Raw genomic sequence first — 14,363 nt, 5'->3', positions numbered from 1 at the left:
TAATCCTACACTCTAAAATAGAAATCGTAAACCTAAAATTAATTAATATTAACTAATTAAAAAATTAGTTATATATATTTTCTCATATCTTAATATAAATAAGTATACCAAAACAAATCTCTCGTCTTAATTAACATTTATTTTTTCTGTGGCCAAACAAAACTTCAACCTATATATACCATAAATTACATTAAGTGTGAAATTATTTTCTGACTTTCTTTAACAGTAATAATACAATGAATCACTCTAACAGATGTTGAATAACAGGAGAAAGTATCAAACCTCCACTAACTTTTAAATATATATTTTTTCAACTTTAATTTTCTTACTTTTTTATTTATTTATTAACACATATTTACCTTTATAAATGCAGCCACTAAGCCCAAAAACATGACGAAACCTATATTCTTGTGTAAGTGAGAAAGAATCAGCGAGGATATATCTCTTATTAAGAGAGAGAAAGCTAAGCACAAGAAGAAAATCAGAAGAAGATTAAGATGGAATGGAAGAAATATTACTTGGATGTGATATTGGTGCCATTAGGATTTATGATAACAATTGGTTATCATGTATGGTTATGGCATAAGGTTCGGACACAGCCTTCTTCCACCATTATTGGAATCAATACTCATGCTAGACGCTTTTGGGTCCCTGCCATGATCAAGGTACCTATTCCTCTCACTCTTCTTACTGCTATAGCTACCAACCTTCTCCATCAACACCTTAGTTAATTATTATAATTAATTACCCAGAATCTATATACTATGATCAAATAATTCTCTACTTTCACTCCAAAAGAGAGTAAAAGTGGTAGTTTGAATTCTGAAGAGCTCTCTTGTGAAAAACTGTACCGTTTATTGCTCTTGGTCCCGGAGACATAGACTTCTGTGTCTATCGTTTTAGTCTATTCAAAAGGAAAAAGGCAATGTAATATGGCTAACATAATTTATTATTTTTAATTAATAATTTGTTAATAATATTTAAAAATATTAATTAATATATGATATTATTCCGGTAGACTAAAAATATTGTACTGTTAATTAAAAGTGTTGGTCAATATAAATTAAAATAATTAGTTTTTGGTTAATGAGATATAACTCAAATAACATAGTCTTCTCATTTAGAGACTGCAGATTCGAGTTTTTCTATTTTAGTAATAAATAAATAAATAAATAAATAAATAAAACTAGTTCTTGAACTTTTTTGAAAAGGAAATTGTTTCCTTTCAAATTAACTTTGACATGTTTTGGTTGGGACCATTTTCATGATTATGTGTATGATATGTATGCATATCTTCTAATTTACTATCCTATTTTTGAATATTGATTTTTCAGTAAATAGTAGCTAATGAATTACCACTTTCTTATTTTTAGTAATAACTTTTACTTTTATATGTAACCTATATAATTATATATTTAATATTGTTTCATTATTTCGATAGTAATTAAAAAATACAAAATAAAATAAATAATAATTAAAAAATAACAAAAAGTAATTTTAAATTGTTTTGAGTTAATTTTTTATTATCTCTTAAATATTTTTGTTAAACTTTCTATAATCTCTATTATATAATTATATTATTGTTACTTCGGCGAAGGGTTTTTGTTTATGTTGCATGGCCAAGTTGGAGCCAAAGACTGAAACGTATATAAATTGATATTATTAGGTAACGTTTGTTTATTATAATCGTACCTTTGTACTTGAAAGAACGATTTTGATTGATAATCTACCTACTTTTGATATTAGACTTGATAGATTTAATTCAAACCCAAACTAATTTAATGGGTAGTATTATTAAGAGTCACATTTTTTTCTCTTTTTAACTTAAATCATGACATACATAAACTTATAATATTCAACTCTAGAGTTTATGTCATAAATATTTTCATACCGTACCATATAATTGGTACTAAGTATATCTTCTACCAAACATGCGACTTCTAATATATTTGATGTCATCCCCTTGCTTAAGCAAAGCGGCAATTTCACTGTTTGTGATGTAAATGATCGACTTTGCAAAATTATATTTTCAAATTAAAGGTAACTATGCATCATAGGAATCTTTAGGTATATAGAAGTGATCTAAACCTTATTAATTTATATTCAATTCCCCAGTAGCGGCAGGGGCATGCAAACTGCATTCTCACCTGTGGATGATCAGTTTACTCCTTGTTTCAATAAGATAATAATATTAGCACAAAGTTGCTGATATAAAATCTTGGCTACCTAGCCAAACTGAACATTAATACATTTATAAAAAACTTACCTTATTTAACATTTATTAATTATCGCAGCAAACAATGAATACTAAATAAGACAAGTTGTGATTATTTTTGACTGATTTTTTTTAGTTATCAAATATTTTCGATTATTTATAGGTTTATGTAAGTTTTTATTTTTTATTTTTATTTATCTTATGTTAAAATTATTTTTCTTTGAGATAAACAAATATTAAATTTTAAATTTTTAAGTCATAAAAATTTTAATATTATTATATTATAAAATTAATTTTTTTAAAAAATAAATTGATAAAAAAAATGCACATAAATAATTATATTTGTGATAATTTTGGTGATAGTTTTTAATGCTTTTAATTTTTTATGAATTTATTGAATTTTTTTGTATTCTTATATATTTTCTGTTTGGACACTTCACAAAATATATATTTACACACACACTAATCAAGATATTTTAGATCATAAATACGTTAACTGCGAAAAGAGTATTCATCATAAAGTAGTTTATCTTATTGTGACCTAAATACGCACTTGACTCGTGCTTGATTTAAATATTTATATAAGAGATTTAGTTTGATTTTACTAGTTTGTTAATGACTATCACTTGGATATATAAAATGACTGTTTATTTTGGGTAAATGGATTTTTGGTTCATGTATGTCCATGATGTGATGTTTATCATTGTAGAATCTTGCAATGGCAAACCTACAAATATGAATATTCGAAAGAATCAGCATACAATTGGCTGGCCTTGGTTTTTGAGAATATTATTGTTATTGTTATTATTATGTTCTTCTAAGACACTATATAATGCCTTTAGCATGTTCTGGTCCACACCTGCATATGAAAGTGGGTTAGTAACTAATACAGAGAAAAGTACTTAATGATTCCACTTTTGATTTTGTGGTCTATAATATATAGGAATTTTTTTTAAACATCTAAATTATTGTACCACATGTCAATATTTAATTATTCGATCTATTTTGTTATTGTTAAATTATGATGTAATTAACTAGTTCTTTTTTTATCATTTAATTTTTTATTCTTTTATCACTTTCAATTTTATTGTGTATAAAATAAATACTCAGTTTTTAGAAACTCATGTAAGATATACTATTATTATTGATGGCTTTAATATAATCTGAAATTTGAGAAAATTAAAATAAAGATAAAGAAAGTGTCATTCACGTTTCTGGCGGCAGTCCACAATGTTAAGTAAATTTAAATCTTTCTAGGCCATAATGCTAAGTGGGTCACACTTATTTTATGTTTCATTTGTTCATTTAATTTTTATATGAGCCATACTGGTTATTGCTTACTTGCTTAGTGCTTTTAGATAAGAGTGGATCGGATACTTTAGAATAAAACATCGTTTCACGTAAGAGTTGTGTTATTTATTTCATAATATAGTATAGTGGTGGAATGTAAAATGAAGAACTATATATATTTGTGCTTTCAAGTATAATGTAAACAAGTTTAATTTTTATAACTGATATTTAAATTATACTAATAATTTAGTTAATTTGACTTATTAAAATATATTATTGGTATCTCTCTCAGCACAGTTTTTATTTAAGTATACTACTGCACGAGTATAGGGAAGATAAAAGAAAACTCTTTAGAACTTAAATAAATTAATTTGTTGAATATTAAACCATATAAATGTATATATGACCTAAAACCTGAAAATATGAGGGAATATATATAGAATGTGAACACTAACTAGTTATTTGATAAATTAAAAAATTTTTATATGATAAAAGATGTTTTTGAAAAAAAAAATTAAAACAAAATATTATATATATAACTATTATATACGAATAATTAATTTGATGACTAATTTTGAATGTACACTTAATATATTTGAATTATAATACCAAATCTTTCTATCTTAAAAGAATTTCGTAAGTAATTTGATAAAATCAATTAACATGATACAGGACATTGAAAAGAAGAACATCTTAGCAGTCCAAACTCTTCGGAATCTAATAATGGGGTCAACTCTTATGGCCACAACATCCATTCTCCTCTCAGCAGGCTTGGCCGCAGTCATAAGCAGTACATACAGCATAAAGAAGCCTCTAAACGACGCCGTTTATGGAGCTCACAGCGAGTTCATGGTAGCACTCAAATACGTCACACTCCTTACACTATTCTTGTTCTCATTTGTCTGCCACACTCTCTCAATTAGATTCCTCAACCAGGTTAGCTACTAACTAGTTATTTCGACCTACAAATATTTTTTTATAAAATATATGTTAAAATATAAAATATATATTGAAAATAAATTAAACAATATTTATATTTATACACAAATACATAATAACTAATTTAATATTTGATTTTGTGTGCATATAGTATTTTTATTCTTAATTACTAATGAAAAATTTGGATAATATTAGATACAATTCTGCTATGTCTATATTTTTTGTAATAAATACTGTTTGATATTAGTATTTTCTTACCAATCAAATATGAATTTTATTTGTTTTATTAATTTAAAAATAATTTAAATATACGATTAATTAATAACAATTGTATTTTTATACAAATGTCAAAGTTATTTGGCATATGAATAGTATTTTTTTAATGTAATAATTATATAATTATAGATATTATATGTATATAGATATTGAGTATTATGAAATTAATACTTGTAGTGGTATTAATGCGACATAGGTTAGCATGCTCATATGTACACCTCAAGATGTGGTGTCAATGGTGACACCGGAATATTTAAGCGATCTGTTGGAGAAGGGGACAATCTTGAACACCGTCGGCAACAGGCTGTTCTACTCGGCGGTGCCGCTGGTACTTTGGATTTTTGGCCCTGTTCTTGTTTTCTTGAGCTCTGTTGCTATGTTGCCTGTGCTATACAATCTTGATTTTGTGTGTGGTGATGCCAAGGGTAATAAGGCAGTGGTGAGGAGTACTTGTGACAAAGGAGATGGCTATGTTTAATTTGATGAATCTATCTGTCAATCGTGGTAATTATTAGATTAACAAAAAAATATCGTTCCATAATTCGATAGTAAGACAAAAGTTTTGTTCATTCAAGATGAACGGAATTTGTCATATTCACATGATAAAAATGTGAACATAACAATATCATATTTATTTTGAAAAAAGAAAAAAAAATCTCACGTAATATATATCAGTTAAGGAATGCATGGTTGTGTAGTGAATGGTATATATTCTCGGGTTATGTAAGAATTTAGTTATTCTTAGGTTAAGAATATGACATAGATGGGAAATATATATATAAAAATGTGTATGCACGTTATTAGGTCCATCATCCACAACTTTGTGTTGTAAAGTAGTTTGTAATTCACATTTTGAAGTGCTTTACTCAAAAATAATTCAGACGGATTTTTTCCTAGTCTTTGATTATGATTACTATTACTAATCTTTTGAGTCATGTTCATATATATAATCAAAGCTTTTTCCTCTCTAATGGCACGAAATGTTCTATGTTCTATTGATTACTTTTGTAGATTAGGCATTAATAAAAACAATATATAGTTGTGCCATCCTCTACATACTCCGGTGTTTTGCGATAGTTAAAGATAATAAGACAGAAAAATTGTTTATTTGACATCGATCTTACTATAATATTAGTTAAAATTGACCACTATAATATTAGTCCTCTAGTATTACTCTATTGTTATTTTGTTCTTTATTCTACTATTATATTAGGAAAAGTGAGATTCAAATAATTTTTTTTTTTGATAAAAAATAAACATTCTCATTACTAAATTTATTAAAAATATATATGTATTGTAGGTGATTTTGTTTGTGATTTTTGTTATTATAAAAAGACTAATCTTCACTCTTCATTAAAGGGTACAACGTATTGTATAGAAGAATGCTTTAGATAACGTAATTTAAGTGATAAATAACTCACTCTAATATCAATTATGATTTAGATAATAATCGTACTAATTAACTACTTTTCTATTAGGGTAGTTATTCTCTTATGCTTCTTTGTGCTTGATAAGTTTGATATATAATTGTAGTTTAATAATTTGTACAATTGGAAAATATGATCATAATACAAGTAATATTCGTAATCTAATTTCAATCTTGATTCCAATTCTATTTCTGATTTAAATTAAATAATCCTAAATCTATGGAGACCACACTACCCTCTCGTAATCTTTGTACTAATAAAATCTTACCTATTAGAAACACACTTGATGAAGTAAAAAATTCTAGAATTAGTCATTTTTAGTATTTTTAGTTATTATTTGATTAGTATAAATATTAAATTTTATTAGTTAATATATACAAATTCTAAACAATATATACAAATTCTATATTAATTAATGTATATAAATTTTGATAAATATAAGTATAAATTTTATACTTTTTATATATAAAATTCTAGTTAAAATTATTACTCATCAAATGCAGAGCCAAAAATAATAATATTTTCTGACAATGTAATATTGTTCTTCTTACATTGCATGCAACAACTTGCTCTCTTCACAATTGGAGAAAATGATCTTGGGGATCATCCATGGAAAGATACAGTTTCAGAAAAATTTGAAACAGAAGCTAATAGATTGACAAATACAGTCACCAAGATCTTTAAGAAATGGAAGCTCCATGATAATTTTTCTCGCAACTTGGCTCCTTCAATCGATAGATGCTTCTTTTAATTAAGATCAGAATGATTGACTACACTTGCATATGAAGTATGGAAAAAGATTCAAGAGTATTTTGCCGACAGAACAACAGTATTATATTGTTCGTCACTCTCTGCTTTAATGGCTTATCGTAGTATATATTTATTAATTTTAAAAAAATAATATTGAATAATTTTTAAAAGTGACTTCAAATATCCTTATAATTGTAGGTAAAACATCAATTTGATTAATATATATATATATATATCAACATATGTATATAACTACTTTTTAGGTCTTTTGCTTGTAACATTATTTTTATTTGGCAACGAGTCCTGTGTAGAAGGCCGCGACGGCAACAGGGGACAGATTATGGGTGTGTTTAGAGTGTGAGAAGATGTGTTAAGTGTGCTCATGTGATGACTCCCTTTGTTAATTTGTTTCATTAGGAAAAATTATGCTAACAAAATTCTGGACTTGTATTTTAGGCCTTTGATTGTTTTCAAGACAACACCATGGCAATAAGAGTTTTTAGCCTGAGTTTCTGAGCATTAACCAGTTTAGTTTTTATTTTTGTGAGTTAAATATTCCTTTGCTGAATAAAATTCAAAATAGCACTCGACAATTATTTCGAAAGACAATGAGACCCTTAACAAAAAAAATCTAACCCAGTCCTGACAATTATTTCGAAAGGACAACGAGGCTTCTGTGCCAAAAAAATCCAGGTTATTTTTTTTGGCACAGGGGCTAATTAGTTCAAAAAAAAATATCAAAAACCGGTTTGGAAATTTTTTTTTTAGAATTTTGTTGTCCTTTCGAGATAATTATCAGGGGTCGGATGAAGTATTCACTTTTGTTTGTTTATAATGGATTGATTGGGTTGGGCCAATTTGAAGATAGGGGTGCCAAAGGGTTGGGTGGATATGGTTGTGATTTCTTTGTGTTTGTTATTTATTTATTTATGGTAGTAAAATGTATTTAAACTGTAGGAGCAAAGTTTGATAGTTTAAAAGATTTTAAGAAGGGTAGAATATACATTTTAGATTTAATTTAAACAAACATTGCAAATGTAAAACACAAGAGTGATGGGATATGATTTAGTAAATTTTGAATGATATTGATGAAATGATTAAATGTTTATAAACTGTGATCCTTTGTTTCTCATCATTAGATAAGTGGTAATAATATAATTAATATAGAATTTAATTTTGGTACACAGTAAATTTTATACATATATTTAAGATAAAGATCTCTAAACGTCTTTTTTTAAAGTTGATTTTTAGTAATTAAAATTTAATATATATAATCGATTAAATTATATTATTTTTGTAAAAATTAGGTCAGACAAATTAATTTAACCAAAAAATATACTAACCTTATGAGGGCAGAAAAATAAAAAGTTAAAATTTAGAATCAGGGCGCAAATGTACATACTAATAAAGGGGGGTAATGGCCCCCAAAATTTTAATTTTCATTAAAAAAATAGTCTAGTTCCCTCTATTTTTATTTCTCAGCTCCCTCCCTTTTTTTTCGTATTACTCTCCCTTTAATTCATAAAAAAAAAATCAGCCCAATAACCCATTTCCCATTTGCCAATTCCCTCTTTCTCTTTGTTCGCATACTTTTTTAATTCCTTTTTTTTATTCTTACACTTTTTACTTTTACTTTGTAGGTAACAATTTTTGATTTTTTAATTTCTTTTTTTTATTCCTACACTTTTTACTTTTACTTTGTAGATAATAATTTTTGACTTTTTTTATTCTTCTTCTTCTTTATCTCTTTAATTTTCTTATCTTTTATCTCTTTAACTTTTATTTTTTTTTTTATAGATTAAAAAAAAGATAGTAATTCAACAAGTGATTTTTCACTCCTATTTTTCAAAAAAGGTTCTATTTTTATTTTTTTTATTTTAAGAAAATTATTGAACTATTCACTTTTCTATTATTATTTTTCTATTAATTTTGTCTAATTTTTTTATGTTTTTTTATATATTTAGTTATTTACTTAATTTATTATTATTTGTTAATTAAATTTTTGTTATTATATGTTATTTTGTATATTTAGTTTTTTTATTAGTTAACTATTTAATTACAATTTTATATTATTTATATTACAATATTAGTATTATTATTCTGAATTTTAATATCTTATTTTGAATTGAAATATAATTTTTATATTTTATAAAGATCTAGATTGTAATTTACACTTTTTGTTAAATATATTTTTAATTATAGAAATTTATTTGGCCATTTGAATTATGAATAAGTTCAAAACCATTGATACATTTTTTAGAAAAAAAGATCAAGAGAATGAAGATGCTTCTACTATTACTACTCCAACACTTGAGAGGTCATCAAATTTCATTACTTCAAGTTCTCCATTGAATAGCTCAAAGCGTCCTCGACTTCTTCCAAATCAACTGGATGTTTTACGTTTGGAAAGAGATCCTGAAATGTGACCAATAATTTGGAAGTTTCCTCCAAATCAAAGAGATGAAACCCGTCGGACTTATATTAAAGTTGGACCAAATCAACCAATTATTGATAATTATCCATTTTCTGGTGATAAAAGTTATGGTCACTTTCAAACTTCATGGTTTAAATTATTTCCATCTTGGTTAGAATATTCTATAGAAGATAATGCTATATATTGTTTGAGGTCTGCTACATATACAAGTCTTTTTGGCTTACAAGTCTTACAAGTCTTACAAGTTGGCACAAGCCCAACAAAACACACGCATTACACTCCCACATTCAAGAGTAAATAAACGCACGTTATTCAACCACTTCCTGTTTTTAAAGCGTGCTACTCACCATGCATTATGAACGACTCTTCTTCTGCCTCCATGAAAATGTGATTAGAGTGTTTAGAGTGTGAGAAGATGTGTTAAGTGTGCTCATGTGATGACTCCCTTTGTTAATTTGTTTCATTACGAAAAATTATGCTAGCAAAATTCTGGACTTGTATTTTAGCCCTTTGATTGTTTTCAAGACAAAGCCATGGCAATAAGAGTTTTTAGCCTTAGTTTCTGAGCATTAACCAGTTTAGTTTTATTTTTGTGACTTAAATATTTGTTTGTTTATGATGGATTGATGGGTCGGGCCGATTTGAAGATAGGGGGTGCCAAAGGGTGGGGTGGATATGGTTGTGATATTTGTGTTTGTTATTATTATTATTGTTTTTTTGGTAGTAAAATGTATTTAAATTGTAGGAGCAAAGTTTGATAGTTTAAAAGATTTTAAGAAGGGTAGAATATACATTTTAGATTTAATTTAAACAAACATTGCAAATGTAAAACACAAGAGTGATGGGATATGATTTAGTAAATTTTGAAAGATATTGATGAAATGATTAAATGTTTATAAACTGTGATCCTTTGTTTCTCGTCGTTAGATAAGTGGTAATAATATAATTAATATTGAATTTAATTTTAGTATACGGTCAATTTTATACATATATTTAAGGGATCACTTAGATAAAGACTTTTAAACGTCATTTTTTTAAAGATGTTTTTTAGTAATTAAAATTTAATATATATATTATTTTTGTCAAAATTAGGTCAGACAAATTAATTTAACCAAAAAATGGTGAATCAAATTTTGAATCAGTTTAAATTAATGTTATTTTTTATAAAAAATAACTACAATATCCTTATTATAAAATATATATATATATATAACTCTAAATCCTAACCTTATGGTGGCAAAGAAGTAAAAGGTTAGAATTTAGGATTCTCAAAATTAATATATATAATATGAGTATTTTAGTCATTTTTTATAACAAAGACATTGTAGTCATTTTCTATAAAAAATAATATTAATTTAGACAAATTCAAAATTTAATTTACTATTTTTCTGTCAAATTAATTTGCCTGGCCTAATTTTGACAAAAATAATATGATTTAATCGATTATATGTATTACATTTTAATTCCTAAAAAAATTTAAAAAAAGATGTTTTAGACGTCTTTATCTAGGTTACTCTCTACATTTAATCATGTAACGTCACATTATTAAAAATTATTATTATTTTCATTTTCATGGATCGCGTGAATAGTCATCCAAAATGACGGATGTAATTGCACAAATGTATAAAATATTTTACATTGCCAATGCATCAAAATTAAACTCACATATTTATAATAACTAAAAAAAGAAAGAGAGAAGTAAATAAATAAAATTATGGGACCCACTCTACTTAATATTTTTCTCTTTTTATTTTACCTAACCCTAACTACATACATGTAAGAATAGAAAGTTATTAACTATTCAATTAAAATAAAATAATAATTTAAGCGTTTAGAATAGGTCTAAAAAATTAGAAATATTAATTTGAAAATTTGAAGGTGAAATTTGGATTCAGCAAATTTTTTCGAGTGAAAAAATGTAATTTTTTATAAAAAATTGCGTAAAAACGCGTATCGGTAATTTAGACGGCAGTATCGCCTTAAGTCTATCCAATACTGTGTACGAGTAATAAAAACGGCAGATATTCTTAGAAAAATAATTAGAATTAAAAATTGGACGCTAATTCTAAAAGTTTTGGCTCAAAGTTGGATCAAATGAACTAAAAATACTAAGTGGTTTGTCGGGCCCAAGTTGGACCCAACATATATATACCCTTTAATGAGGTCATTTCAGCCACATTCAACACTTTGAGAGGGAGAGGGTTGCTGAATTAAAAGGGAGAAGAGAATCCCATAATCACTATTCACCTTCTTTTTCATTTGGCCATTGATAAACCACTATTTTATAGTTTATATTGTGTTTAATTGTGTGGTTTTGTCGTGATCCTTACCCACTTATTCATCAATTTAGCATGCATTTAGATTTCCTTCCTGAATTTATTATATGTTTGAAAATTACTTTCCAGAGACTTTAATTATTTAATTTTAATTCTCCTTTATTCCATTCGATGCCGTAATCTGTGTGTCAAGCGTTTCAGGCTTTATAGGGCATGAATGAGACGGAGATTGGAGAGGAAGCTAGAAAAAATGGAAGGAAATAAGAGTTTGAGGAGATAACCAGCGAAAAGTGACGCGGTCGCATGGCTCACGCGACCGCGCGAAGTAGCGCAAATCGCAGTGACGCGGGCCACATGGCTTGCGTGGCCGCGCGGATTGGAAAGCACAAGCAACGCGGTAGCATGGACGACGCGAACGCGTGAAGAGGAAAAGCGCCAGCGACGCGTCCGCATGGACGACGTGATCGCGTGACATGCGCGATCTGCATAAACTGCAGAATCTGAAACCAGCAATTTTGGACTCTATTTCGGCCCAGTTTTCGGCCCGGAACAGCAGACCAGAGTCAGAGAATATGCAGAAACAACAGAGAAGACATTCATTAAGTAGTTTAGATCTAGTTTTTGACTCTCTTAGGTTTTTTTCTCTCTAGTTTTAAGAATTTTAATTTTCAATTGATCTTAGCATTGGAACATTGAGAAGAGTTATTTTCCTCATCAAGACTTCATCACTCTAGTTTATTCTCTTAACTTGGTTTTATTCTTCCATGTTCTTTGTTATGTTCAATTTTGTCATTCAGATATTTTTATGATTAATTAATGCAAGGATTATTTCTTTTAATTTAAATTCCATTCCAATAATCATGTCTTCTTTTAATTCCCTTTCATGTGCCATGGATTCTTTATTTACAATGCGTGAGTAGTTTCATTACTTGATGGGGAGTTGATTAAAAGGAACTCTTGAGTTGGAAGGATTGAAAGAAAAATTTGTAATTGGGTTAAATGTTGGATTGCTATCCTGTCACCGACGCCAATCCCTTTGAACTAAGTGGGTTGCAACTTGTGAACAGATCTGGCATTTCCACTTGTTTGACTTTCTCTTACCTAGTAAGGGATAACCAGACAGAACAACTATTAATTATAAATTAATCTTACAATCACACCATCAATGATAGAGATTCTAACCAATCAATTCCCAGTCAAGGCCTCTTATTTTTATTATTTAAAATTCCTCAATTTAAATCCCCATTTACTTAGCTCAACTCTTTTTGGAATATCTGATTAATAAAACAGTACATTTTTCTGCAACTCGTTGGGAGACGACCTGGGACTTAAAACTCCCAGTAATTTTAATTTAAACTTTCAGTAACATATTTCTAAATTGATAGGCAGATTTTCGGTGAGTTAAGAACTATACTTGCAACGTAACCATTTTAATAAATTTTTAATTCACCAGCTTCTGCACCTCATCAATTTTTGGCGCCGTTGCCGGGGAGTTGCAATAGAGTGCTTATTTTATTAATTAGAATTTATTTATTTGCATTTTCTTTAATTTTGCTACTATGAGCTGCGTGTTCCTTCTGTCAAATGACACGTTCACTTCTTGATCCGCGCTTGCTAATATTCGATCCTGAAATTGAAAGAACAATTTCACGAATAAGGCGAGAACAGCGTAGGTTAGTCCGCTCTGAGGGCGGATCTGAAAGTGAATCTGAGGAAGAAACCAGGCCCCGTTCTACTGATTCGGTTGTTTTACGTGCAGAAAACATGGCAGCTAGAAGAATTACCATTCAGGAGGAAGGAGCTCCTGATTTTACACTGCAACCGTTTCAAGCGCATCATCCAGCAGTAGCTACGGATTTTGAAATAAAGGCCGCACTGCTAAATTTGATGCCGAAGTTTCATGGCCTACCTGCTCAAGAGCCTATCAAGCACTTGAGAGATTTCCAGGCAGCCTGTTCTACTGTCAGGCGTGATGGCGCTGATGAAACTTCAATTCTGCTGAAAGCTTTTCCGTTCTCTCTTGAGGGAAAAGCAAGAGAGTGGTACTACACTCAACCTCTAACAAACATATCCAACTGGGATACACTCAGAAAGGAGTTCCTGGAGAAATTCTTCCCATCTGAAGTTACTGATAAACTGAGGAAGGATATCTCTACAATTGTTCAGGATGACAATGAGACTCTCTTTGAATACTGGGAGCGCTTCAATAATCTTCTGGAAGCATGCCCCCACCACATGATCGACAAGATCGTGCTACTCAGCTATGTCACACAAGGTATGAGACCCCAAGATAAGACCACATTGGAAAGTGCCAGCAATGGGTCTATGAAGAAGTACAAGACCATTGATGAAGCTTGGCAATTGATCAGTGATTTAGCTGAATCTACTCGGAACCACAGACAGAAGCAAGGCCGTTCAAGGGCCGTTGCAGAAGTATCTTCTGGCATAGAGACTGCTGCTCCAAATCGAAACATCTGTGAAATGACCAACCTGCTGAAGCAAATGCAGTTAAATCAACAAGCTCAGCAAACTCAACCGCAGCAAAACCAACAACTAGTTCCACAAAGAATTTGCGGAATTTATGCTGATTACAGCCATTACACTGATGAATGCCCGCAGCTCCAACAAGAAGACAACATGGTGGCATCCACTCACAACTTCTATGACCGCCCCAACCAAGGGTACAATCAAAGTAGAAATAATAACCATGGATGGCAGGACAATTCAAACCAAAATTGGAGGGATAACAATAATAG

General features: G+C 28.8%; 1 protein-coding gene and 1 non-coding gene across 2 annotated transcripts; one reads left to right on the top strand and one right to left on the bottom strand.

The window, feature by feature from the left end:
* The first annotated feature begins 388 nt into the window (after window positions 1-388).
* LOC107466018 (uncharacterized) lies at window positions 389-5,655 on the top strand. Its single transcript, XM_016084992.3, has 3 exons — window positions 389-665; window positions 4,178-4,441; window positions 4,917-5,655. Exons 1-3 carry the CDS (start codon window positions 498-500, stop codon window positions 5,196-5,198), a joined length of 714 nt encoding a protein of 237 aa, XP_015940478.1. The 5' UTR covers window positions 389-497; the 3' UTR covers window positions 5,199-5,655.
* Window positions 5,656-13,740: 8,085 nt separating this feature from the next.
* Window positions 13,741-13,844, bottom strand: LOC127741812 (small nucleolar RNA R71). The gene has a single exon (XR_008003017.1). It is a non-coding gene; the product is annotated as a small nucleolar RNA R71 (small nucleolar RNA).
* Window positions 13,845-14,363: the final 519 nt, after the last annotated feature.

This window comes from Arachis duranensis, chromosome 9 (genome assembly GCF_000817695.3).
Source record: "Arachis duranensis cultivar V14167 chromosome 9, aradu.V14167.gnm2.J7QH, whole genome shotgun sequence".
Lineage (NCBI taxonomy): Eukaryota > Viridiplantae > Streptophyta > Magnoliopsida > Fabales > Fabaceae > Arachis > Arachis duranensis.
This window is presented reverse-complemented; position numbering and strand designations above follow the sequence as displayed.